This window comes from Ailuropoda melanoleuca, chromosome 8, assembly GCF_002007445.2.
Source record: "Ailuropoda melanoleuca isolate Jingjing chromosome 8, ASM200744v2, whole genome shotgun sequence".
NCBI classification, from domain to species: domain Eukaryota; kingdom Metazoa; phylum Chordata; class Mammalia; order Carnivora; family Ursidae; genus Ailuropoda; species Ailuropoda melanoleuca.
The window spans coordinates 64731897-64759330 of record NC_048225.1 but is presented as its reverse complement, the minus strand read 5'-3'; the positions used below and the strand labels follow the sequence as shown (position 1 = coordinate 64759330).

At 43.0% G+C, this 27434-nt stretch overlaps 2 protein-coding genes and 1 pseudogene across 3 annotated transcripts in view; 2 read left to right on the top strand and 1 right to left on the bottom strand.

Moving 5' to 3' along the window:
• LIN9 (lin-9 DREAM MuvB core complex component) overlaps window positions 1–21975 on the top strand; it is a 59426-nt gene extending 37451 nt beyond the window's left edge. For both annotated transcript variants that reach the window (XM_034666605.1, XM_034666606.1), the window contains exons 11-15: window positions 2704–2784; window positions 17159–17284; window positions 19643–19822; window positions 19977–20074; window positions 20533–21975. In XM_034666605.1, coding sequence (XP_034522496.1) covers window positions 2704–2784; window positions 17159–17284; window positions 19643–19822; window positions 19977–20074; window positions 20533–20638 — 591 coding nt within the window. In that variant the 3' untranslated portion in view covers window positions 20639–21975. The remainder of the gene's footprint in view (window positions 1–2703; window positions 2785–17158; window positions 17285–19642; window positions 19823–19976; window positions 20075–20532) is intronic.
• Window positions 13731–14374, top strand: LOC100476668 (annotated as a pseudogene).
• Window positions 21976–25554: 3579 nt separating the features above from the next.
• MIXL1 (Mix paired-like homeobox) overlaps window positions 25555–27434 on the bottom strand; it is a 14899-nt gene continuing 13019 nt past the window's right edge. The window contains exons 6-7 of the mRNA XM_034667634.1: window positions 27241–27415; window positions 25555–26093 (exon numbers count right to left, since the gene is read on the bottom strand). Of these exons, the coding sequence (XP_034523525.1) occupies window positions 25788–26093; window positions 27241–27415 (481 nt within the window). The 3' untranslated portion in view covers window positions 25555–25787. The remainder of the gene's footprint in view (window positions 26094–27240; window positions 27416–27434) is intronic.

The window sequence follows — 27434 nt, the reverse complement described above, 5'->3', positions numbered from 1 at the left end:
TTTTAAAAGAAATTCTTTCTTTTAAGTAGAGAAGTAAAAACAAAGCTAATATGACCTTTTTGGGGATGTGTGTATGTGGGGGGGGGGCAGGGAGGGAGACACCAGCAGAGGGAGCCAGAAGCTAAGTACTACTGCAGTACCTCTAAGTACTGATATTTTTATTGGTGCTGAAATATTTGGTTTCAGTGCTTAATTTTAATTTCAAAAACTAGGTGTAAGGCCTACTTAAAACACTACTTTTACTATTAAGCTATCTAAGAGGTAAAAGTAAAAGTTCTCTTATGTGCTTGTCTTTTGTACTATATAAGGTTTTATGAAATTCAGGTTGCTCTTGTTAATATTAAGCTTTGAAGTAGATATATATGTATGTGCATGTGTGTATATATATGATTTTTTTTTAAGTAAGCTCTACGTCCCACATGGGGCTTAAACTCACGACTCTGAGATTGAGAATTGCACCCTCTACTGACTGAGCCAGCCAGGGGCCCCTCAAGTAGACATATTTTTATCTTTTTCTGTTCTTAATATTTTTTTTCTTATGACAAAACAAGTACTAAAATTTTTTTTGCAAGTTTCGGGGCACCTGGGGGGCTCCATCGGTTAAGTGTCCGACTCTTGATTTCTGCTCAGGTCATGATCTCAGGGTCTTGAGATTAAGCCCCTTGTCTGGGTCTGTACTCAGCGGGGGGCCTGCTCAAGATTTTCCCCCTCTGCCCTCCCACCCCCCACCCCCGCTTGCTCTCAAAAAAAAAAAAAAAAAGCAAGTTTCATAATTCATAGTTTACAGTGAATTTCTTTTTGAGGAAACTTTTTTTTCCTGGAGTTAGGGATTTTTAGGAATCTATAGAGACTGATCTACCTTCTTCAAGAGGACTCAGTTTTGAAAAGAATGAAAAAGAAACAGCATGATTTTCAGTCAAAAACAAGCAACACAACACTGAAGTAGAAACAAAAAAGGAACCGTTGCCTTCATCCTATCTTTTACTGCTTCCATCTCTGAAGAATCATATTTCCATAAAAATCCAACAACTTGGAAGAGAAGGGAGGCCTGTCCCCAGCTCTGGGCCTGCCGAGAACTAACTACAGTCTGTTCCGTAATAAGTTTGAGGCATAGCTTACTTACTAGGCCCTCTGCCTGTATCCACTTACGCCAATTCTTAGGGGTTTTTTATTATTGAAAATTTAAATCACACAAAAGCAGACAGAATTGTTTATTGCTCCTCCGTGTGCCCAGCATTGAACTAGAACAGTTCTCAGCAACTCCTGGCTGGCCCTATTTCATCTGTTCTTCCACCTACTTTCTCCCTTTTGCATTATTTGGAAGCAAATACCAGACATTGTATCATTTATATGTAAATTTTTGTTATGTATCTGTAAGAGATAAGGGCTTTTTTTTTTTTTTCAAAGAAACATAACTAAGGGACAACTGGCCCACTCAGCCAGAGGAGCACGTGACTCTTAATCTCATGTTGTGAGTTCGAGCCCCATGTTGGGCGTAAAGATGACTTAAAAAAAAAAAAGGGAAAAGAAGAAAGAAACTTAACTATAGTACCATTATTACATCTAAAAAGTTAACAGAATTGCCTTAATATCATCAAACGTTGAGTCAGCCTTCAGGTTTTCTAGTTGTCTCTTAACCATTGAACGCTCTTTTCCCCATACAACTTACTTGTTGGAGAAACTGGATTATTTGCCCAGAGAGTTTCCCACGGTGGACTTTACTGACTGAATTGTCGTATCATTCAACATGTCCTTTTTTCTTTTGTATTTCATGTAAATTGCTCATTGAATATAGACGTTTGATTAGATTTGGGGATTTTATTTTGTTCATTTATTTTATGTGACTACTTTTATAGGCGCTTTTGTGTTCTGATAGACCCATGCTATTTTATGTTTTTTATATAGCGTTAGCTGCCACTGATTATCAGTGCCTAGATGCAGCCATTCATTAGGATTGCAAAATGGCACTGTTCTCGTTCTGTCATTCCTTCTTCATTTACTAACTGAAATAGTCTTTTTTTTAAGATTGATTGATTTTAGAGAGAGAGCGCGTGCGCGTGTGAGCACGGGGGAGGGCAGAGGGAGAGAGAATCTCAAGCAGACTCTATCGTGAGCACAGAGCCTGTCCTGGGACTTGATCCCATGACCCCAACAGAAGTCAAGAGTCAGACACTTAACCAACTGAGCCCCCAGGTGCCCCTGAAATAGTTTTGTGAAGAAAAGCTTCCCCTAACCTATTATCTGGTTACCTAATGGTATATAGTTCGTATAGGAAAGGCAGGATAAACACGTGATTCTTTCTCTTTGTCTTCTAGCTTAATAAAATAATGAGTTTGGTCACTGGCATTCTCCAATAATGGTTAATTTTTTTTTAAAGTAGCTGTATGAACTCATACATTTTAACATATTGGTGCTTCTGTCCATTGCAGTGGCTATTCTTACTGGTCCCTGAATGGTCCCATGTGGGCCAGTGAAAGCTTGCTCAAATTGACTCCTGAGTCCTTTTGACATGTTCTGGTTACAATGGATTTTAAGAAAATATTTTTCTGCTAGCCAATCAGATTTATTTTTTAAAAATGCCTGTGCTATATTTATTTATATTGAAACACTAAAATCTGCTAAAATATCTTAGTGAAAAATTGGTAATTTGATGTTTGTTATACTCAAATGCCTCTATTCCAAAACATCTCTTTTTCTTTGTAGACCAAATTATCAAAAATTCTCATGATTAAAAAGGAACATATCAAAAAATTAAGGGAAATGAACACAGAAGCAGAAAAATTGGTAAGGATATTTCTCTTTTTTCTTTATTTATTTGTCTACTTTTAAAATGGTGGGGACTTCTATATCTAAGGAATTAAAAATACTTTTTTGGAGAAAACCTTGAGATAAACGAGATAAATGTTATTTTTAAATCCTCATTTGCTATCTTTATCTCTTGCTATACGGAACACATGCTAAGTAAATTAGCGTGCAGTGCAGTTCATTACCCCAGACCTCATTATGCCACTGCCTATCCAGTTGAATAGGACTAATGAATGGGTGGGTTGGGTTCTTGACAGTTTGCGTGAATGTAGGATTCCTAGCCCTGGTGCCTTGACTAAGGAAGTCATGTTAACAGAGGTTATTAAAAGTGATTCAGAATAAATAAATCAAGAAATATATAAGTTGGCATATTCGGGTTATCTTGACAGTGCTTCATATCCTATTCTATTAATCTAGTCAGTCCAAAAATATGAGAGTCAGTTTTTGTCATAGGAGAGAATTATCAGAGTTTTTTTTTAATGTAGAAAATATTCACTAAGAAAGTTTTTGAATTATACTGAAAGTCATAACTTACTTATGGATTTGTAGGATGGCAAATAGATTTCATCCCAAGTACTGTCTCCAAGTGATTGCAAATGGCCACATGGAGATTTGAAAGTAACCGAGAACTCTGTCCTAGACCCGGGCAAGCGCTGTAGCTCATTACCAGCACCTGCCTTGAGCGCAGGCCTAGGGAGTCATAGCACCAGTCATCTCCAGTGCGTGTGGGCCGACAGGTGGATAAGGGATGCCCAGTTGAAAGAGGAACAGTCTTCTTTTAGGATGATGGCATTTTATCTGAACTTGACTTTGAATTTTCTAATTTGAACCTCCATTTTATGGAATTGGAAACTGAAGACCAAAGATGTCAAGGAATTTCAGTCTAAGATCATCCTGCTATTTAGTAGTACAGATACCAAAACAGGCTTCTTGGGGCGCCTGGGTGGCTCAGTTGGTTAAGTGTCCAACTCTTGATCCCAGGTCTTGATCTCAAAGTCAGGAGTTCCAGCCCCCCGCATTGGGCTCCAAGCTGGGCTTGGATCCTGCTTAAAAAAACAAACAAAATAGGCTTCTTGGTCCCAGCTTAACTCATTTAGGCACAATATGAAAACAGTATTGACAGATACACAGGCTCTCAAAGATAGCAAAAAGTTAGCTATAATGTATTGCCATTATGCATCCTAAACATAACAATGTGTATTTTTGCCTCTTTCCTACTAGATTCTTAATTCCTTTCTTGATTTCCAGCAGTTCTCCTTCTACCGTTTTCTCAGTGCCTTTTCACTGCTCCTCACTACATCTCTTCTAATCATTTTATCATCTCTTTCATCTTTATGCATAGTCTAATTATGTCACTTTCATATCCCTAGCGAAGATTTTTCCCTGTGTCTCGGTTCCACACCTTAAAGTACCGGGCTTGCCTGAACCTGGTTAGTGTTACCTACTTCGAATAGAGGCCTGATTTGATGTTGGCTTGGCTCTTGGCATGTGAGAACTTTGTAGAAGTCTAGATGGCTTGATATGTTTTATTACTTGTTTTGTTTTATTTATGATTAAAAACAATTCCCATTATAAAACTTCATATACTGTAAGACCGATGACAACAGCAGTGCTTTATAGTACCTTCCCCATAGATGGATGATATTTAGCTTAGCATGTGCTATAAATGTTTATATGGTAAGCATACGGACCTCTTCTATGCATATACTGTCCTGTGTGGTTTTGAAAATTATTTTCTAAAAAAATTGAATTCTGTCATTATATTAACTTAATTCAATCTTTAAAAATTTCTATATTGTACCATAATTTAGTTTATTAATAGGTATTTTGATTATTTCCATTATTTTTCTAAAATAGAGCTAAAGGGGCACCTGGGTGGCTTAGTCGGTTGAGCATCTGCCTTCGGCCCAGGTCATGAGCCTAGAGTCCTGGGATTGAGCCCTGCATTGGGTTCCCTGCTCAGCAGGGAGTCTGCTTCTCCCTCTCCCTCTCCCTCTGCCGCTCCCCCTGCTTGTGCTCTCTTGCTCTCACTCTCTCTCTCTCTCTCAAATAAATAAATGGAGTCTCAATAAATAAATAAATAAATAAATGAAATCGTGCTAAAGTGAGGCGCATGACTAGCTTGATCCTCCGGGTCATGAGTTTGAGCCCCACACTGGGTGTAGAGATTACTTAAATAAATAAATATTAAAAATAAAAATAAATAAAATGGTGCTATACCAATATCCTCCTCTCTATGGTTTTGTGCATTCGTCTGTTTCTATCTGTAAGATAGATTCTTAAAAGGTAGAATGGCTGGATGGGGCACCTGGGTGGCACAGCAGTTAAGCATCTGCCTTCGGCTCAGGGCATGATCGCGGCATTATGGGATCGAGCCCCACATCAGGCTTCTCCGCTATGAGCCTGCTTCTTCCTCTCCCACTCCCCCTGCTTGTTCCCTCTCTTGCTGGCTGTCTCTATCTCTGTCAAATAAATAAATAAAATCTTTAAAAAAAAAAAAAAAAGTAGAATGGCTGGGCCAAAGTATATGAACATTTTAAAGAGTTAATGAAACTTTCTGGTTTAAGGGGGTAGGCTGAAGACACATTTTCTTCCTATCCCCTACAATTTCACATGAAATAGATGTACAAAGAGAAATAAATAGAGTAAATGGAAGCAGACTGTTTAACAATGATTTCAAGATTTTAAAAATTTTCTGTGTTGGATGAAACACGGCAGAGATGGAACATGGCTGGGAGTCTGCATGTTGGAACCCTAAAGAGGCTCTGGCCCCAGAGTTGCACATTTGATGGAGGAATGCAGAAGTGAGGTGCACTGCTTAAAAGGAATTGATTCAATGTCTGTTTCCTCATTCCCCGTTTTCATCTTAGTGACAGAACTGGGTAAACATGACATTTACCCAAGTTAAAAAGAGAGAAGAAAACAGACGTGCCTCTAAAGAATTTGCATATGGAATTTGGGGGAAATCTGAGGCTTCTGCTTTTAGTAATGGCAGACTAGTAATTTGGATTAACCTTTCTAATCCAGATAGTTGAGAACAATCATTTCCCTGGAATAAAATATAAAAATCACCTGCTTGAAGACGCTAGAACATTAACTCGATCTTAAAGAATTACAGGGATAGAATCTGGGAAAAGAAGTAAACTCAGAAGGGGGAACCTGGCATTTAGTATTGCTTTTTTCTTCGGGGGTTTTCCACACTTTCAGAAAAAGTAGCTGAGAAACTGAGTGGCATTCCTGAAAGGTATACAAGGGGAGGGAAGACAAAAATTAGAGTCCAGAGTCCACCAAGGGTTAGGGGAAGCTGGCAAACCTTCCTTGCTCTGAGTTGGAACCCCAAAAGGCAACATTGGCCCAGCTTCAAATGATCTCATCTCTAAAATGGAATTAAGGTGATTATAGAACTTGAGACCCTTAAGTAGCCCACCAGAAGTAAATATTCCTCTTAGTGGAATATAACATTACACTCAAATTATTTCTAAACTTCTCAATATACAGTGTCTGACAATTTTAAATCTCAGACACAAGAGGAGACAAGATAACCCTAAAACAAACCAAAAGAAAGTATAGACAATTAGCAGATTCTAGATAATGGAATTTTTTAGACAGATTTTAAGTGCCAAAAGGTCAAAAAATAATAGACCACAGATTCAGGAAGCACTGAGAATCTCAATGGGATAAGTAAAAAGATAAGGACTTAAAGGCACATGATAGTAAAGCTGCTAAAAACTAAACATAAAGTAAAAAATATTTAAAATACCCAGAGCCGGGGGCACCTGGCTGCTCAGAGCATGCAATTCTTCATCATGGGGTCATGAGTTTGAGCTCCACATAGGATGCAGAGATTACTTAAACAAGTAAAAATAAATAAATCAATTAGTTAATTAAAGTAAAATAAATGAGATACCCAGACCCAGATGGGTACTGGGCAACAATTTCTTTGACATCTGACTTCTCCACAGAACAATAGAGAACAGAAAATGGAATGACATTTTCATAGGGCTAAAACAAAATTACTACCAACCTAGATTTCTATACCCAATGCAAATTCCTTCAAGGTAAAGTAACATAAGGACTACTTGAAGACAAATTTATAGAATTTGTTACCAGAATACCAGGAAATTAATAAAGGTTTTGTTCAAGTAAAAGAGAAAACATGAAGAGTGCCTGAAGGGCTCCGTTGAGCATCTGCCTTCGGCTCAGGTCATGATCCCAGTGTTCTGGGATCGAGCCCCGCATCAGTCTCCCTGCTCAGCGGGAAGCCTGCTTATCCATCTCTCTCTGCCCCTGCTTGTGTTCCCTCTCTCACTGTCTCTCTCTCTGTCAAATAAATAAATAAAATCTTTTTTTAAAAAAAGATAGTAAAAGATGCATAACTACCAAGCTAATCAAGGTCAGGTGGGTAAGGAAATGGAATAATAAAAATATTCAATCAGTCTTTAAAAAAAAAAAAAAAAAGACAAAGGAAAGAAAAAAAATGACACCAAGCCAGGGACAAGTAGAAAGGAAATAGTAAGGTGGTAGATTTAAATCTAAATAAATCAGTAATAATATTAAATATAAGTGGACTAAACCTTCTGAATAAAAGGCAAAGATTGCCAAACTGGATGAAAATAAAACCCCAACTCTATGATGCATGTAAGAGACACATTTAATATTAAAGTATCCTGAAAATAAAAAATTTTAAATGTATGAAAATGTGTACAGTGCCAAGTTTTAAAATAGCAGAAGATCTGATAGCTGTAGTAATACCTGACAGTAAAATTCAGGGCAACAGATATTATTGGATATAAAGAAGTGTGCTTCTTAATGATGAAAGGTATTTCAAAATAATTTCAAAGTTACATGTACATAATAATGGCTTCCAAATTCATAAAGCAAAAATTGGCAAAATTCAAAGGAAAAAGACATTTACACTGTATAGATAAAACAGCTAGCAAAAAAAATCTAATAAGGAGGGGCCCCTGGCTGACTCTTGATCTTGGGGTCAAGAGTTCAAGCCCCATTTGGGGCATAGGGGTTACTAAAAAAAAAAAATCAACTGTATTCAATAAAACTTTTGAAAAAATCAATGTTATTTTTAAAAAATCTAATAAGGATATAGATTTCAAAAACACAGTGAACGAACTTGATCACATTGACATATTATACCTACCACCTGCAGGATACCTATTCTTTTCAAGCTCACATAGAATATTTACAAAATTTAATTGTATGCTGGCCCTAAATAAAATCTCAACGAATTTCAGAATGATTAGACTTTTCCAGAATATGTTCTCCAATCACAGTACGAATAAGCTTAGAAGTTGATAAGAAAAAGGATTGGGGCACCTGGGTGGCTCAGTTGGTTGAACAGCCTACTTTGATTTTGGCTCAGGTCATGATCTCAGGGTCCAGGGATTGAGCCCCAAGCCGGCCTCTGCACTCAGCAGGGAGTCTGCTTGAGATTCTCTCTCCCTCTGCCCCTCCCCCAGCACTTGTGTGCACACACACTCTCTCGCGCTCTCTCTCAAATAAATCTTTTAAAGATTAAAAAAACCTTTTGTGCTTGAAAATTAAAGAATGCAATGCTAAATGGCAGTAGATCAAAGAATAAATTGAGGGAAGTTTAGAAAATGTTTTGAATTGGATGGTATTGAAAATTACATACATCAACATGTTGGGCTGCAGCCATGCCTGTTTTAGAATAAAAGAACTGGGGCGCCTGGGTGGCTCAGTCAGTTAAGCATCTGCCTTCCGCTCAGGTCATGATCCCAGGATTCTGGGATCAAGCCCTGTGTTGGGCTTCCTGCTCCTCCGGAAGCCTCTTCTCCCTCTGCCTGCTGCTCCCCCTGCTTGTGTGTGCGTGCACTCTCTCACGGGCTCTCTCTCACTGACAAATAAGTAAAACCTTAAAAAAAAAAAAAAGGATACAAATAACTCAAGAAAGAGGCAATATCGCTACAGTGCCTACAGACAGTAAAAAGATCATGGAAAGATATTGTTACGGATTGAATTGTGCCCCCCAGAATTCATAGGTTGAAGCCCTAACCCCTAATGTGACTGTATTTAGAGCTATGGTCTTCAAGGAGGCAGTTAAGGTTAAATGAAGCCATAAGCATGGGGCCCTAATCCAATAACACTGGTGTCCTTACAAGAAGAGGAAGAGGCACAGAAATTTCTCCCTGGGTGGTGCCCCTCTTGGATGGAAGGAAGGGAGGGAGGGAGGGAGGGAGGGAGGAAGGGAGGAAGGAAGGAAGGAAGGAGGAAGGAAGGAAGGAGGAAGGAAGGAAGGAGGAAGGAAGGAAGCGGGGCGCCTGGGTGGCTCAGTTGGTTGGACGTCTGCCTTTGGCTCAGGTCATGAGCCCAGGGTTCTGGGATCAAGCTTCTAGTCGGGCTCCCTGCTTCGTGGAGAACCTGTTTCTCCCTCTCCCTCTGCTGCTACCCCTGCTTGTGCTCCTTCTCTCTCTCTGTCAAATAAATAAATAAAATATTTTTTAAAAAGAAATAAAGATGAAACAGAAAGATGAAACAGATTGATTTTAGGGGATCTCCAAGTTGTCATAAATCAACCTTCTATTCATGTTAATATCTTGATTATTACAATGCAAAACAAACATTTAATAAAATAATTCTAATTGGTAAACATAACCTGGTCATTGGTAATAAAATATTTAAAACACGCACCTTCAGAACATCTGGCTGGCTCAGTTAGTGTGCAACTCCTGATCTCAGGGATGTGTGTTCGTGCCTCATGTTAGTTGTGGAGATTACTAGAAAATAAAAAAACTTTTTAAAGATTTTATTTATTACCTGTCAGAGAGAGAGCCCACACAAGCAGGGGAAGCGGCAAGCAGAGGGAGAAGAAGCAGGCTCCTCGCTGAGCAAGGAGCCCCCCTCTGGACTCCATCTCTGGATCCTGGGATTATGACCTGAGCCAAAGGCAGACACTCAACCGCCTGAACCACCTGGGCATCCCTAAAAAATAAAATATTTAAAAAATAAAATAAGATAAAATAAAAATATACTCATTATGTTTCCAGACAACAGGAGGAAAAATGTTCCATGGTATTTTTTCTCCTATCAAGGCACTGTCACTTAAATGTAAACCTGGAATTCAGGTTTACAGGAAAGAACAAGGCAAGAAGTATCAGATTACCATAGAATAATGTTTGTTTCCCAAAGATGGAAAAGCATAAATCACATGTTTACTTAGAGAGTTGAAATTTAAATTGTTTAAAGTAGCAGGTAAAACAGATGCTGTTGCAAATTGTGTTGATTTTGGAAGAGATGCTACCGACCAGTGCTATCAGAAGTATGTTAAGGTATGTTTTTGATACCGTATTACTACAAACAAATGGTGGAACAGGATGGAGTTTATTCAGGGTACCTCCCTTGTATGACATGTAACAAACAAACCCTACCTGTAAGTGGAATCATCAAAAAGGAAATAGGGGTGTGATATGTGATTTGGGGATTAGTCTTAGAAGGTAAACAAAATCTGGCAAATATCCTTAGAGACTGTGCCAGTCCTAGTGTATTGATGTAAGATATGTACAGCGCCTTGTAGAGTGGTAAAAATCACATGCTATCTTTTTTTTTAAGATTTTATTTATTTATTTATTTATTTATTTATTTATTTATTTATTTGAGAGTGCAAGGGGGGGTAGGGGCAGACTCCCCACTGAGCAGGGACACCCCCCCCCCAGTCATGCAGGGACTCGATCCCAGGACCCTGAACTGAAGGCAGATGCTTAACCTACTGAGCCACCCAGGGACCCCACTATCTTTTAATCTTAACATAGCTGTTACTCATACTATTTTGTATATCACTTGTGAATTGGAATTTTACAGAGCATTTCAAGGACAAATATAAATTTTTCAATTTAATTCCATCTTTGCAGAAGAATCCCAGGTATTATAATGTGAGATTTTATTTTTAATATCTGCAGAACTAATATTTTAAAAAACCTTCAGAAATATAGCAGTTCTTTCAGATTTATGAATTATAAATTTCCTGGGTATACATTCCATTTATTCCTTATAACTTTTTTCCCTTATTTTTCTATGAAGCTTCAGGTTAATGACAGGAAACTAACTGAACGTTTACATTGCTAACCCCTAGTGTTTTTAGCACCATGGAGAAGTAATTTCATCTACCTTATCCCCATCCAGCCTCCACCCTAACAAATATTTAATTTTATTTAATTAATTTAATTTCGAAGTTGAAAGCTAATTTATATTCTATTTTTACCAGATGTCCTGATGAGTTTATTGTTTCTCACCTCAAAGGACTAGATATACTGTATGTTCAAAGTTTATTTTCTTATGGAATTTGCAAGGAAAATAAAGTATTGGTCTGATAAAGTCTCCTTTAAATTTGGAAAGCTTATGGGGCACCTGGGTGGCTCAGATGGTTATGCGTCTGCCTTCGGCTCAGGCCATGATCCCAGGGTGCTGGGATCCAGCATCAAGGCTTCCGGCTCAGTGGGGAGTCTGCTTCTCCCTCTGCCCCTCCCCCTGCTCACTCTGTCTCACTCTCAAATAAATACCACTTTAAAAAGAATAATAAAGCTGTTAAAAAAAAAAAAACCTGACCTTTTAAATATTTACTATAACTAAACGTGATTTCCTACCAGTTGCTCCTATAATAACTAGTGTGCTTTATTTAGACTGCCACGTACACGCTGAACGTGAAGACTGGTTAACTAGTAAACAGGTTTCTGCAGAAATCCAAATAAAAGGGAACTAAGAACATGACAGGGACAATTCTGACAACATATTTGGGGCAAGAAAACCAGGACAGCAGGAAGAAGCACAGAGAGAATATTACCCAGAGAACCACTAATACGAGGTTTTTAAACATGGTTAAGACGGAATTCTCAGGGATAGATCCCTTTTCTTACTATTGAATTATTACTAACCTTTCTCTTTAGGGGCATGCGACTGGCCCAGTCTGTAGAGCACGTGACTCTCAGTCTCACGGTTCTGAGTTTGAGCCCCATGTTGGGCATAGAGCTGACTTAAAAAAAACAAAACAAAACCTTTCTCTTTAAAAATGAGAATGACATATGGAAGCCTACAATCACAATTGCTATTTGGTGGCATATTGGCGATTCTAGCCAGTGTAATAAAGCAAAAAATCTATGAAGACTGGAAAGGAAGAAATAAAACCGGCTTTATTCACAGTTGATGTGGTTGTGTACCTAGAAAAACGAAAAGAGGGGCGCCTGGGTGGCACAGCGGTTAAGCGTCTGCCTTCGGCTCAGGGCGTGATCCCGGCGTTATGGGATCGAGCCCCACATCAGGCTCCTCTGCTATGAGCCTGCTTCTTCCTCTCCCTCTCCCCCTGCTTGTGTTCCCTCTCTCGCTGGCTGTCTCTATCTCTGTCAAATAAATAAACAAAATCTTAAAAAAAAAAAAAAAGAATTAGTTTAGCAAAGTTACTAGATTAAATATCAGTTTTTTTTAAAAAGTAGTTATGTTTCCATATATCAGTATTAAGTAATTAGAAAACAAGATTTCAAAACTACCATTTAAATATATAAATGATGTAAATATAAGATGTATTAAACTTCTATGTAGAAAACTATTAAATATTGAGAGAAATTAAAGGAGGCTTAAAAACAGATATATCATATTCATGATTTCACACACAGTGTTGCAAAGGTGTCTGTTTCCCCCAACTTTATCCATAGGTGACAGAGTAATCCCAGAGTCCTAATCCCAGAGCCCTAATCCATGTGTGCACACATACACACATGCGTGAAGTAGATACAAATTGACAAGCTGATTCTAAAATGTAGGTGGAACTACAAAGAGCTAGGATCTCCAGGGTGTTCTTGAAGAAGAGCAAGGGGGACGACTTCCTGTCCTGGAGATCAGTACTGTACAAAGCTGGGGTCTTCACTGTGTGGTGCTGGCACAGCACAGACATGTAGCCCATGGAACAGAATAGAGAGCCCAGGAATAGACGTACACATGTGTGGACACTTGATCCATGACAAAAGTGGTTTTGCAGAGTAAAGAGGAAAGAAAAGTTTTTGAAATAATTGTGCTGAGTCAGTGGGTATCGGTATGGTGGGGGTGGGGTCCTGCCCCCTACCTCACTCAAAAAATGACTGTATTATGTATTTTTATTATTTTTTTTAAGATTTAATTTTTTTTGGAGTAATGTCTACACCCAACATGATGTTCAAACTCACAAGCTTGAGGTCAAGAGTTGCATGCTCTATTGGCTGAGAGCCACGTGCCCCCCCAAATGATTGGTATTTTAGATCTAAATGTGAAAGGCAAAATATAAAGCTTCTAGAACATAATATAGGAGAATATTTTTAAGACCTTGGGGTAAGAATTCTTTAAATGAAAAAAGTAGAGTATGGGACACAGTAACTATAAAGGAAAAGATTAATACATTGAACTAAATTAAAATTACAAACCTCCGGGCGCCTGGGTGGCACAGTGGTTAAGCGTCTGCCTTCGGCTCAGGGCGTGATCCCGGCGTTATGGGATCGAGCCCCGCATCAGGCTCCTCCGCTATGAGCCTGCTTCTTCCTCTCCCACTCCCCCTGCTTGTGTTCCCTCTCTTCGCTGGCTGTCTCTGTCTCTGTCGAAAAATAAATAAAATCTTTAAAAAAAAAAAATTACAAACCTCTGTTCATCAAAAGATACAAGAAAATAAAAGGCAAACCGCAGAATGGAAAGAAATGCTTACAGCACATATAATTGACCAAAAGCTTGCATCCAGAATATATAAAGAACTGTAAGTCAATAAGAAAAAGATAGGCAGGGGCGTGTGGGTGGCTCAGTCGGTTGGGCATCTGACTTTGACTCAGGTCATGATCCTGGAGTCCTGGGATCAAGCCCTACATGGGGCTCCCTGCTCAGTGGGGAGTCTGCTTCTCCCTCTGCCCCTCATCCCACTCATGCTCTCTCTCTCAAATAAATAAATATTTTTTTAAAAAGAAAGAAAGAAAAAGATAGGAAGCCCAATAGAAAAAAGGAAAGAGAATAGAACAGATACATTTTTAAAAGAGGATATTCGGATGTACAAAAAAGTTTTGATAAGGTATCCAGACTCATTAGTAATAGAGAAAGTGGCTAATATTCAAACACTTAAAATATCAAAGATTGGCCATCCTGGAACCATGGCCCAGTTTGCCCGTAACCTTGCGGAAAAGGCCCCGGCACTGGTGAACGCTTCTGTGACTTACTCGAAGCCTCGATTGGCCACATTTTGGCACTATGCCAAGGTTGAGCTGGTTCCTCCAACCCCTGCTGAGATCCCTGCAGTTATTCAGAGCTTGAAAAAAATGATCAAGGGTGCTCCGACTGGTAGCTCACACAGCTCACAGCCCTGCTGAATGGTTTGGTGGCCACCGAGGTGTGAGTGTGGTTTTATGTCGGCGAGATTATAGGCAAGCATGGCATCGTTGGCTATAATGTTTAAAGACCAATCTTTAGCATCTGTTTATATGTGGCTTATTATTTGAGTGTTCTTGGACCACATGTGATCGGACTGGTATTTGAATAAAATAAGACAATGTATCATAAAAATACCAAAGATTACAAAATATGTGAAGCAGCCAGAACTTTTTTTAAAGACTTTCTTTATTTGAGAGAGGGGGTAGGGAAGGGGCAGAGGGAGAGAGAGGATCCCAAGCAGTCTCTGCGCTGAGCGTGGAGCCTCATGTGGGGCTCGATCTTGCCACCCCGAGATCATGATCTGAGCCGAAACCAGGAGTCGGATGCCTGACTGAGCCACTTGGGCGCCCCAGCCAGAGTTTTCTTATTCCATCACTTTGGGGAACTCTTTGGCTCTGGCTGCTAAAAGTACACATGTGGGTACCTAAGTACAAAATGTCATAGCGACACTATTCATATCGGCCAAGAACTAGGTGCAGCCCTATTGCCCAACAACAAATGGAACCAATAGAACGCCTGGGTATATCATGTTCTACAAAGGAATAGTACACCACAGTGAGTGAACTGTGGGTGTGCACAACCGTGTGGGTGGATTTCACAGTGTTAATTGTAAGAAGCTAGGAACAAAAGCATATACTTTATAATTGCATTTCAGATAAATTTCAGAAGTCAAACTATGATGTTTGATGTCAGTAAGGTTGCTTTGGAGAGAAAAGAGAGAAAAAGGATTGTAAGGTGACACGTGGGGACTTCTGAAGGGTTAGCAGTGTTTTGATCTGGGTGGATTTTTCCCATGACTTCCCCAACTTTGTTGAGGTGTAATTGATGTACAGTAGACTGCATCTGTTTAAAATGTATGGTTTGATCAGATAGATATGTGCATCCATATACACATACACACCCATGAAGCCATCACCACAGACTAGGTTACAAGTATTTGTCTTCTTCCCTCCTCACCAGATTTCCCCAAGCCCTTTATAATCCATCCTTCCCTCTACCCAGCCTCCAGGCAACCACTGATCTGCCTTTTGTTATCACAGATTAGTCTGCATTTTCTAGAATTGTGCATAAATGGAATCGTACAGGGTATATGCTTTTTTTGCCTGGCATCTCACATTCGGTATAGTGGTCTTGATTCATCCCCTTGGCTGTGTGTCCCACAGTTCGTGCAGCATACCGTAATTCTTTCTTACTGCTTAGTGGTACCACACTGTGTGGATGTACCACGATCTCTTGATCCATTCACCTGTTGAGGGACATTTGAATTGTTTACATTTTTTTTAGCTATTACAGAGAAAATCGAACATTCATGTACAAGTCTTTGGATGGAAAATGTTTTCATTTCTCTTGGATCATATGGTAGGTGTAGGTGTTTAACTTTTTAAGAACTGTTGTTTTTACACAGGTGTTTGTGAGAATTCATTGAATTGTACATTTATATTTTGTGCATTTTTCTCATACCTTTTTTTAAGATTTCTAAATTTAAGATTTCTAAATTTTTTTAAAGATTTTATTTATTTATTTGACAGAGAGTGAGGCAGCGAGAGAGGGAACACAAGCAGGGGGAGTGGGAGAGGGAGAAGCAGGCTTCCCCTCTCCCTCTGCAGCTCCCCTTGCTTGTGCTCTCTCTCTCTCTGTCAAGTAAATAAATAAAATCTTGAAAAGTAAATGGCAAAAAACAAAACCCCACCAATAAAGGGTAGATTTGGCTTTTTTAGAGAAATATAATGTAAATGGCAGATGTCGTGATGCTCGTAAGAACAGGCTCCTACATAACAGTAACACCGTTAGCGCACACGAGAAGTATAGCACTGCGGACAAATTTGATAAACTTCCGTTTGTTTTGGATAAGTCAGATCTCCCGTTAGATCACTGAAAGTGCACTGCTCAAAAAAATCCTTATCAGGGGTGGGGCGCCTGGGTGGCTCAGTCGTTAAGCGTCTGCCTTCAGCTCAGGGCGTGATCCCGGCGTTATGGGATCCAGCCCCGCATCAGGCTCCTCCACTGTGAGCCTGCTTCTTCCTCTCCCACTCCGCCTGCTTGTGTTCCCTCTCTCTCTGGCTGTCTCTCTGTCNCAGCCCCGCATCAGGCTCCTTCACTGTGAGCCTGCTTCTTCCTCTCCCACTCCGCCTGCTTGTGTTCCCTCTCTCTCTGGCTGTCTCTCTGTCAAATAAATAAGTAAATAAAATCTGTTAAAAAAAAAAATCCTTATCGGGGCCCCTGGGTGACTCAGTTGAGTGTCCAACTCTTGATTTCAGCTCAGGTTATGATCTCAGGGTCGTGAGATCAAGCCCCGAGTTGGGCTCCTCACTGAGCATGGAGTCAGTTTGGGATTCTCCCTCTGCCTCTGCCCCCCCCCACCCCGTGTGTGTGCTCTCTCTTAAAAAAAAAAAATTCCTTATCAAAATCTGATTTTTGGGGCACATGGGTGGCTTAGTTGGTGAAGCATCTGCCTTTGGCTCGGGTCATGACCCTGGAGCCCTGGGATCGAGTCCCGCATCGGGTTCCCTGTTCAGCAGGGAGCCTGCTTCTCCTCCTCCCCCTGCTCATGCTCTCTCTCTCTCTCACTCTCTCTCACTCACTCTCTCTCTCACTCTCTCTCTCACTCACTCTCTCACTCACTCTCTCTCTCTCTCACTCATTCTCTCTCTCTCCCAAATAAAGAAATCTTTAAAAAAAAAAAATCTTGGGGCACCTGGGTGGCTCAGTCGTTAAGTGTCTGCCTTAGGCTCAGATCATGATCCCAGGGTCCTGGGATCGAGCCCCGCATCGGGCTCCCTGCTCTGCTGGGAAGCCTGCTTTTCCCTCTCCCTCTGCCCCTGCTGGTGTTCCCTCTCTCACCGTGTCTCTCTCTGTCCAATAAATAAATAAAATCTTTTCAAAAAATAAAAAATATAAATAAATAAATGAATAAATAAATAAATAAATAACCTGATGTTTTTTCTTGCAGAAATCCTATTCCATGCCCATCGGCATCGAGTTTCAGCGGAGATATGCAACAATCGTCCTGGAGCTTGAGCAACTCAACAAGGACCTCAACAAAGTTTTGCACAAAGTTCAGCAGTACTGCTATGAGGTGGGTGATGTGTATAAATTTCCCCTGAGGGCCTGTGCACCCCCCCCACTCTTTTATTTGAAGCTAAATACTGTTACTGTCACATTTTAGTACATTCAGACTAAGCCAACATCTCTATCAGGTCCTTTAACAGAACCATGTTTTACAGCAGCAGTGTCAAAGAGTGCTTTAATGGCACAAAGTCACCTCTCAATTCTGTTGATTTTTGTTTCAATTACAAATGGTTTAGCTCTTGAAAAATTTAGAAAAATCCAGGAAAATGATTACTCTTAAACTCTTCATTCCACAATCCCAAATACTGTATTTTGGTTTATTTCCCCTTAGTCTTTTATATAGCTAATGCATGATTAGATATAGATACGCATACAGATAGACGCTTTTTCTCACAACGTTATGATCGTGCTGTGTGTACATTTTATTTCCTCTTTCTTGAAACTTCAGATCAGTGGATCCTTGAACTTCACGTATGTAGAGCTTAGGGTTATTTCTGACTTGTTATCGTGGATATAAAATTCTATAGATGAAGGCATTTCAATGGTTTCACCTCCAATTTGATTTTCTTACAACAAGGTAAGAATTCAGTGACTGACCTGAGCTCAGAACGCTCCAGCACTTGCATTTGTAGATGCGTTCTGTTTCCTGTGAGCCACCCCCATTTGTCATATGAGGCTTTTCAACAGTTCGCTCTTTAGGACACTAGCCTCCTAGTTAAGTCCCAAAGATCTGCCGTAGGCCTTGTTACCAGTCCACCCGCCTGGAGCTGAGGGGAGTGAACTGTGGTTGCCTTCACTACACTCAAAGAAAATTTTGCTCATTCCTCTAGCCATCCATAATTGTTTACTTTTATTTTCCTGGTAGTTGTCACCTACATAGTAATAAGTGTTGTCCTAGAGAATAGATTCTCCCTCTGGACTAGCAGCTAACTCACGAGAGATGCAAACCAAGCCGTCCAAGACCGCACGTAACAAAGCTGACGACGCACCCAGAAGTGGGCCGCTCATCAGTCTTTCTGTGTCATTTCCGTGTGTACACAGGGCCTTTTGTGATAGGCTCATTTCCCCTTGAAGTAAAATGATTTAATTTTCACAAAGCTCCTGGGGAAGTATAATACTGATTCAATTTGATTTTAAAGACTTATTTATTTATTTGAGAGAGCGCGAGTGCACGTAGGGGCAGTGGCAGAGGGAGAGAGAGGATCTCAAGCAGACTCCCCCATGAGCAGGGAGCCCCACGTGGGCCTCGATCCCAGGACCTTGAGATCATGACCTGAGCCGAAGGCAGACCCTCAGCTGAGCCACCCAGGTGCCCCTAACCAATGAACTTTTAAGGGGAAGTTCTTAGAGTAAAATGCCAGCTAATAACTATAGGCGGGATGGTAGAGCCAGCGGAGTGGTGCCTGGAGGCCATCACCGCAGCAACTGGTCACGGCAGGGATCCTCAGTAAAACCTGGGGGATCGGAGTGTGAGGATGAGGAGCCTCCGAATCTCTCTTCACAAATACTGACGAGGGGGAAAATCCTGTCCGTGGGGAAATCTGGCCAACACCCAACCACCTTAACCGAGCGATCAGAGGTACCACAGCCGGTAATGGGACAGATCAACATCAGGCGCCTCCTGACCGTGCTGCCCTGAGTAGGAACTCGGCATCACGCTGGTGTTCGTCCCCAAAATGCATGACTTCAGCCTAATCATGGAAACAGACAAACCCACGGTGAGGGACAGTATACAAAATAATTGGCTGGTAGTCTTCCAAAATATCAAGGTCATGGAAGAGGAACTGTTCCAGAATAAAGGAATCTACAGAGGCAGGACAACCAGATGTCTTCAGGGGGAAAGAGCTATGTGTAGGACACTGTTGGGACGGTTGCTGGAACGTGCACGTCCCTGTTAGGGGAATATGGTCTTCTATCCGTGTGAAATTTCCCGATTGTGACAGTTGCCCTGTGGTGTGTCCTTAGGAAACGCGGCCTGGAGTATTGAGGGGGAAAGAGGCACAGTGTTCACAGCTTATTCTCAAATAGTTAAGGGGGAAACTTTACATCGGTTACCCAGAGAGAGAGCAAATGTTGCCACACGGAATAAACCAGAAACAGCGAGTCTGGGTAGAAGGTTTTCAGGAGTTTTTTGTTCTATCCATTTTTAGCAGTTTGAAAGTATATCAGAATTAAAACTTGCCAAAAATATGAAATCAAGAAAAGAAAACTGTTCGAGAAGAAGCATTTCTAAGGTAGGAGTGAGCCCCGTTTCCTTTATAAAAGCTGGTTTCGTAAACATACGCATCCGAAGACAGGGCACAAACACACAGAACTCGTCTGGCCTGGTGACCATACCTCTCATGCTCGAACCCTCTGTTTCCAGCTCGCTCCAGACCAGGGCCTGCAGCCTGCGGACCAGCCCACGGATATGAGACGGAGGTGTGAGGAGGAAGCCCAGGAGATCGTCCGGCACGCCAACTCCTCCACGGGACAGCCCTGTGTGGAGAACGAAAATCTGACAGACTTAATCTCCAGGCTTACCGCTATTTTATTACAAATTAAGGTACATATCCGAGAAAACATTCTTTTGATTCTGACACCTACACAAACAATGCTAATGTGTTGCTAAACAATTATAATACACAGATTGTATCAGGTATGCTGCGTCTGTATTTGAACTAGAATTCAATTCAGTTTTGAAATATTTTTTCCTTTAGTGTCTGGCAGAAGGAGGAGACCTGAATTCCTTTGAGTTCAAATCACTTACAGATTCATTAAATGATATCAAGAGCACAATAGATGCTTCTAATATCAGGTAATTCGTTAGGCGTACCCTAACCACTTGTCGAAGTTCATGGGGTTTCCAGTACCAGTTTTAAGAATTATGCATATTTGTGAAGCATTCCTATAATTTTTATCCTGTAAATAAATTCCAAAAGAGCTTTTCAGTTGTATCCTGTCTGTTGGCGGAACAGAAATTTCGCGTGGATTTGGTTGATGTAAAGGACTGCGAAGACACAGGATTTGGGTTTTGGGGTGGGGGGGGGGTTCACCAAGCAGAGCTTCCCCAGGCAGAGACACTGTCCCCTCGCCTGCACTCCCGTGGCCCCTGTGCCCCCTCAGCAGCCTTCCCGTGAGCAAGCGGTAGCTGACGGGGTGGGGGCTCTACTCCTTCCTCAGGGTCACGAGCTCGGCCGCTCACATTCAGCTCTTTGTTCACGAGTGTTTTCTTAACGTCGTGAAATGAAGCAGTTAACCGTGTTTCTTCTTCAGTTGCTTTCAGAATAATGTAGAAATCCACGTTGCACACATCCAGAGTGGCCTGAGCCAGATGGGGAACCTGCACGCCTTTGCAGCCAATGACACCCACAGAGACTGAGGAGGGGACCTCGCTGTCGCAGCCGCCTTGGACACCGCGTTTCCTTCCGCTCGGCTTCCAACACCAAATAACCCAAGTGCTGGAAAACAAGGGAAATGTAATCTCCGAATACGGCATTTTAATCTCCTGTACTGCTGCCTAACCAGCATCGCTGACCAGCAGTCTATTTATTTGTCTTTTATTATTCAGCTGCAGTAGCATCGCTTATGTTACATGTTTATTCGCAAGTATTTTTAAACTCAAACTGTCTGAACGTAATACGGGCTCGAGGAAGTGTGTGCTGACCCTTTGTTCAACGTGCATGAATGCAGCCCGGCCGGCGCAGACACAGGCCTCGTGCGCGGCCAGGGGGGCGCGGGGCTCGGGCCTGGAGATGACAGCGCAGCCCGCCAGCTCCCCACCGTCCCCGTCTCCGTCCCCGTCTCCCGCAGAGCACACCCTCGAGAGATGGGCAGTCACGTGCGGACGAAGCCACTGGAATAGCGATGGGAAACACGGACTTGACAAGTATGCGGGATGGATACTTGCAGTGTGACATGGCTCTAGAGATCATTTTATAATAATAAATATTTTAATTTATCATAATTTATAAAAGAAACCTTTGTTGTTTGTCTGTTGAAAGAAAATGAAGGAGCAGGAAAAAAAATTACTTGCAAAATGCTAAATTTCAGCAAGTGAATTTGGCATGACTTTTCCCGTCAATTCAGGGCAAAAAGTGCTATTGTTATGAGACTTATTTAAAAAGACTGATAACACACTATTTTCATATTTTGTTTATTTGCACAACTTTTGAACCAGATGACTGGTTAAAATCCAACCGTACACAATTTATAAAGTCAAAAGATTTTATAAGGAAAACAAATATAATAACCAGTGCTGTGAAATGCAGAAAAAAAGGTTTGTATTCGGTTGTGGGGTTTTTTTGTTGTTTTTTGGTTTTTTAAAGGAAAAACCCTGCCTAAAATGTTAATCTTGTAAAAAGTGTGTATTTGGAATTTTCTTTGTTTTAATATAGAATATTATAAAGTCAAAATATAATAAATTGTTTTCAGATTTGGAGTTTAAGGTACAGCTGTAGAGGTGGCTTTGATTCTTTCAGATGTCTCATAAAATGGGGCTTTTTATATGTTAATGTATAATAAAACTAAAGCGAGATTATTTTCCATTTGAAATTTTTGTATAGTTTAAAAATGCTTCCATATTCTTTGTTGGTATTGTGCCCTGCAGAACTTTAGTGCAGAGTTTATATTTAGCTAAACTGTTATGTTAATTAAGAAATGCATAAATCCTTTATTCTTAATATTTGTAATTCTAAATAAATTGATCTATGAAAAGTAGTATTGTCTGCCGTTCTCATTTAATTAATACAAGTTGATAAATATTCCTTCTATTTGAAAAGTTTTAAGGAACTGTAAATTCCACTGAATTTTATCTATATATATATATTTTTTTTTTTTTAAGATTTTATTTATTTATTTGAGAGAGAGAGAGACAACAAGCTGGGTGGTGGAGAGGAGAGCCAGAAGCAGACTGCCCACTGAGCAGGGAGCCCGGCCCGGGGCTGGATCTCAGAACCCCGGGATCATGACCTGAGCCAAAGGCAGGTGCTCAACTGACTGAGCCACCCAGGTGCCCCTCCACTGAATTATAATTTCAGGGGAAACGGTACAGATCAATTACTAAATCATTTTGAATTACAATATCATATAATACATATCATCCAATATGACTTTAAGGGAGGGGTTTTTCCATCTCTACAAATCACTGTGAGAAAACGCACCAGTTCTTGGCTTACTGTAGACCTAGTGAGAGGTTGCTTTTAATATGGTCTGTCTAGAATCACAGAAACAGTTTTTTTTTCACATTTCTTTTTTTTTTTTAAGATTTTACTTATTTATTCGACAGAGATAGAGACAGCCAGCAAGAGCGGGAACACAAGCAGGGGGAGTGGGAGAGGAAGAAGCAGGCTCATAGCGGAGGAGCCTGATGTGGGGCTTGATCCCATAACGCCGGGATCACGCCCTGAGCCAAAGGCAGGTGCTTAACCAACTGAGCCACCCAGGTGTCCCGTTTTTCACATTTAAGACTGACTTGGCAGGGGGCGCCTGGGTGGCTCTGTTGGGTGTCTGCCTTTGGCTCAAGTCATGATCTTGGGGTCCTGGGAACGAACCCCATGTCAGGCTCTCTAAGCAGAGAGCCTGCTTCTCCCTCTCCCTCTGCCTGCTGCTCCCCCTGCTTGTGCTCCTTCTCTCTCAAATAAATGAAATCTTAAAAAAAAAAAAAAAGACTGACTTGTCACATTTAAATTCTACCTCATTCTAAACACATACCTAGCTGAGCATTGCCCGCGCCTTTCACTGCCGCTGTGTGTCAGTGGCAGGAACTGTGCCGAGAATATATTTGAATTTTATTTTGTTTAGGGAAGAAGAAATCTGTATCGTTAGAACTAGTCACTTTGGGTCAGCTGTACAATTATCTAAACGATGTTGCCACCGCCTAGCACATTTCGTCTAAAGAGAGTCGTCAATGCCACATGCCATGTAGGTTTCGTTCTGAATGACTTTCTCTGAGTCCCAAAAACCAGGTTCACTTGCTACCGTTGAGAATCTACCAAAAGATTTGCCTGTTAAATTCCTTCTCTTGAATCCACACACTTTATGAGCCTGTGTCATTACCACTTCTCTCGCTTGGCCTGGCCACCGTCCCCGCCAGCCTGGAAGTCATCAGTCACCTCTACCTTCTCTGCAGCGGCCACTCTGCCCTCTCAACTGCAGCCTTCAGGAAGTGATCGTCTTAAACTGTAGAATTGGTCATGTTCTCTCCATTTAAGATCTTAGGGCTCTCAGAACAAATTCAGAATGCTTCCAGTAAGACCCAGAGAGCCACGTATGGTCTGACGTCCCCTAACAATTTCTCCATCCTGCTTCTTAAGCCACAGGGCCTTTGCACATGCAGTTCCCTCTCCTCACCTTGGTTAACTCCGGACCATCCTACGCATCAGTTTCTCCGGGAAGCTTTCCTTGACCACAGCACACTGTCTCCAGGTCCTGTACCTCTCTGTGCAGCACATGTCACATCTGTGATTCAGTATTTCTTCTTTGGTTTGCCTGCTGGCCTCTGCTCCAAGAGGGGAGAGGGACCGTTTCTGGCTGGCTCACCATTGTATTTCCAGGCCCTGATAAAGTGCTTATTCACAAGTCGGAGTTTCACTTGTGATCTGAACCACTAAAATTTCTTGCCCTTTAGAACAACAATAGCCCCTACCTTCTGTGGCGTTCTAAGGATTAAGCACATGGTGCCCATAACACATTTAGCAGTTAGGGTCACTCGAGAGTTAAAGGGAGGTGCAGACTAATGTTCTTGGAGGGTCCCACAAGTTTTAAAAATTAAAAATGACAAGATTTACATATTTGTAGATTTTGTAGGTATTTGCTGGGGAAAACACAATGTAAGGGCAACAATCCAATTAATAAGTTCATTGCAAGATTTACCTCCACACGTGACCCTTTAGTGGACCGTAAGTTCCGAGTGTCAGGCTTTCGGTCTTGTGAGTGTGAATGTGTGTAGCGCCGCGTCTGTCCAGGTCACGCGTCCAAATGGAAAGGGAGCGCTGAGCAGTACGTGGGCACGCCGTGAGCACTTAAATAAACCACAGCTAATGTTTACCATCTTGTATTTTCAAGGGTTCGGAAGTCAGGTCTGCCAGGAAAGCCTGAACTGTCTCCCATCGGCTTCGGCTTCTCGCAATGCATTCTCTACTCTGAAAAGTGCAAGTCATTTGAATAACACCACTGTGAAAATGAGGGCAACTGGCATGTGCGATCTTGAGGACATTCCACCGTGCTCAGACTGTTGGAGTAACATCGGGAGAGGAGTCCTGGCCTTAGCCACGCCCCCCCCAGCCTCCTCCAAAGCGCCATGTACAGAGACAGCCCCCCTACGGCCACTCCGTGGACAAACGGTCTCCCTCGGCCCGCAGGAGCTTGAAAACCCTCAAAATATCAAGACAGGATTTTAATGGATCTCAGGCTAACTTAAACCCTAATTTGCATACATTCTAATGTATACATTGGGAGAGAGAAACCAGAAGCCAGCACTCATGCGACTGATTGGAACACTGATTGTCAGCACAGCGGCCTGATGACCAAAGGGCCACATTTGCAGAGACTCTGTTCTTTCACAGGTTGTGCAGGGAGGCCCCGCACGACGTGCTGTCCAAAGGACCAAATTCATTTCAGCTGAATGACAGGGAAGCATTTGCGGAAAGCATTTAATAACCCACTCAAGTTGCACAAAGTACAATTACAAGTGCTAAGGGTAATGTGGGAGTGACTGCAGTAGAAGGTACAAAATCAGGATTAGAGGAAGGTTCAGACTCCGGGGGACGGGGACCTCGAGGGTCTGAAAGAGAGAGGTATTCATTTGGTCCCCTGGCGACGGACAGGAGGGGCTCCTGACCTCAAGAAGATCCGCCCCGTTGGCTGGAGATGTCTGGGAGGGTAACGGAAAGGTTTTTTCCATCTGGTGGCCACTGGAAGCTTCTACAGATTTCTAAAGAGAGTGATGTGTGGAAACCTGAGAAGCCAGAGGCTGGGAGCTCTTGGAATAATCTGCATGTATGATCCCCGGAGCTACGAACGAGTGTAAAGACGACAGGCCACATACACAGAAAAGGAGTCGATCGGGGACAGGGTGAGGACTGGGTCCGAGTGAGATCAAGGTCAAAGCTTTGGAGGAACCCGAGAAGCCGGCAGCTGCGGTGCACAACGGGACAGTGAGCCTGGCCGCCGTTGTCCCTGTCTCCCAGGACAGGGAGAGGGAGTTCTGACAACGCGGTCCAGGAGGGAAGAGGGGGACCGGCCAGCAGGAGCAGGGATGCAGACCGAACTGGAGGTGCGGGTTTGGAGATAGCCAGGTCAAGTACTGCGGGACTCCTGGGGAGGGCCCGGAGGAAGAAGAACGGGGGGTGGGGGAGGCTCACAGGCGAAGGGGAGGGAGCTTCACAGCTCAGAGCCGCCGGCGAAACCCTCACCGAGGTTAGCAGGCGTGTGTCCCTCACCCCGCAGCCAGAAAGGCCAGCCTTCTGATGTGTGCGTCGTCGCCTTCCGTCCCGGCTCCTGGGGGCTGATCCTGGCTTGGCCCAGACTCCTCAGGAGTGACCAAAGGCAGAAAAGATGTGTTCCTCCCACGAGTCCTGCTTGGAACCAGTGTCTTCAGAGAGGGGAGAGTAGGTTTCGAAGTGCTGACCTTGGCAGCCTGGGTGGGAGATGCCCTCCCCAACCCTGTTGGGATCGGGCAGGCAGTTCACGTGGGCTTCAAGCGGCAGCTGGGGCTTCAAACATTTCGCTTCGGTTCCCTGAACGGTGGGGTGGAGGAAAAGCTCGGGCCTTGCCGAGGGCTGAAAGGCTTTCCCGCTCTGCCGCCTCGACTTGGCCCGCCGGTTTTGGAACCACACCTGGAAGAGGGAAGGGAAGCTGTTTGGAGTTGGAGTGCTTAGGCTAGTTCAGCATTCCTGAGGTCCCCTTGAACCCGCCCTTGTTCCCCTCTCGGAGCCCCACCCCCACCCCCCTGCTTTTCACAAAACACTTGGGCCAAACGGTGGCTGGGAGTTCAAAGCCCCAGGCTTTCCCTGCCTCACCGCTCCCGGGTGCAAAACGGGAAACGCGCCTCGTTCTACCCGGGCAGCATACGGGGATATCTAGGGTGAAAAGTAGCGTAGCAGAAACAGAAGCACTTTGCATTTGAGGATAAAATGCTTCGACGCTTAAAGATGACAGGCGTTGAGAGAATTTAGAACATCAATTTCGGGAAGTACAGCCCCTTGTCAAATCAATCGAGAAGGTGCTTTTGCTCTGCGGACTTCCCTTCTGTGAATGAAGTTTTCTGCTCACCGTTTCCCAACAAACAGTGAGAGTGTCCGGCTTAGGAAGGCTCGGCAACAAGCCTTAGGAAGGCTTGGAGCCGACAGATGGATTCCACCAGGGACGCGGGAAAACGAGTCCGCTCCTCCCAGTGTTAAAGTGGGGGCTCCTACTTAAAACTGCCTGTGGACACAGACCAACGCGCGGCAGACTCATGCGCAAAAAGGCAGGCTCTTCGTCACCAGCAAGCTCCAGGATTCGGGTCTAAATCACTTCGCAACAAACGCGCCTGGCATTGGATTTTTCAAACTGGCATGAAGCTCCCCGTGCTTCAGGCTTTACTGAGATGCTACACCACTTCGAACCAAAATTCCAGACCCAATACCCCAGGAAAGGGGCCTTCAGGGCTCTGGGGGCCACTCGGAGAGTCAGCCCTGGCCTCTCCACCGGGGGAAGCCCCAAGCGTGCCTCATCTATCTGTCCTTCCTGGATCAAGAAAAAGTGTTAAAGTACTTTCACCCTCCTGCTCGAGATGGACTTTCCGACCCTTTCAAGGGGCCGGAGGGCGTCCTGGACTCCGACGGAGGAAAGTGGCTGCGTGCGCGCCGCCGGACTCCCCCCCCCCCCCCCCACCCCCCCTGGATCCNCGATCGCCCCAGCGCCGGGTCCCGACGCCCCCCGCCGTGGGCAGCCCGGGAGCCGGGGGCTGCCGGAGAGCGACCTGCCGAGCGCGAGGCTTACCTGGATCCTGGACTCGGGGAGCAGGGTGAGCGCGGCCAGGCGCTCGCGCAGGTGGATGTCGGGGTACATGGTCCGGCGGAAGACGAGCTCCAGCAGCTGCAGCTGCTCGGCGCTGAACGACGTGCGCTTGCGGCGCTGCGACGCCGACGGGGTGGGCGCGCCTGCGGGGGGCGCGCTGGGCGCCGGAGGCAGCG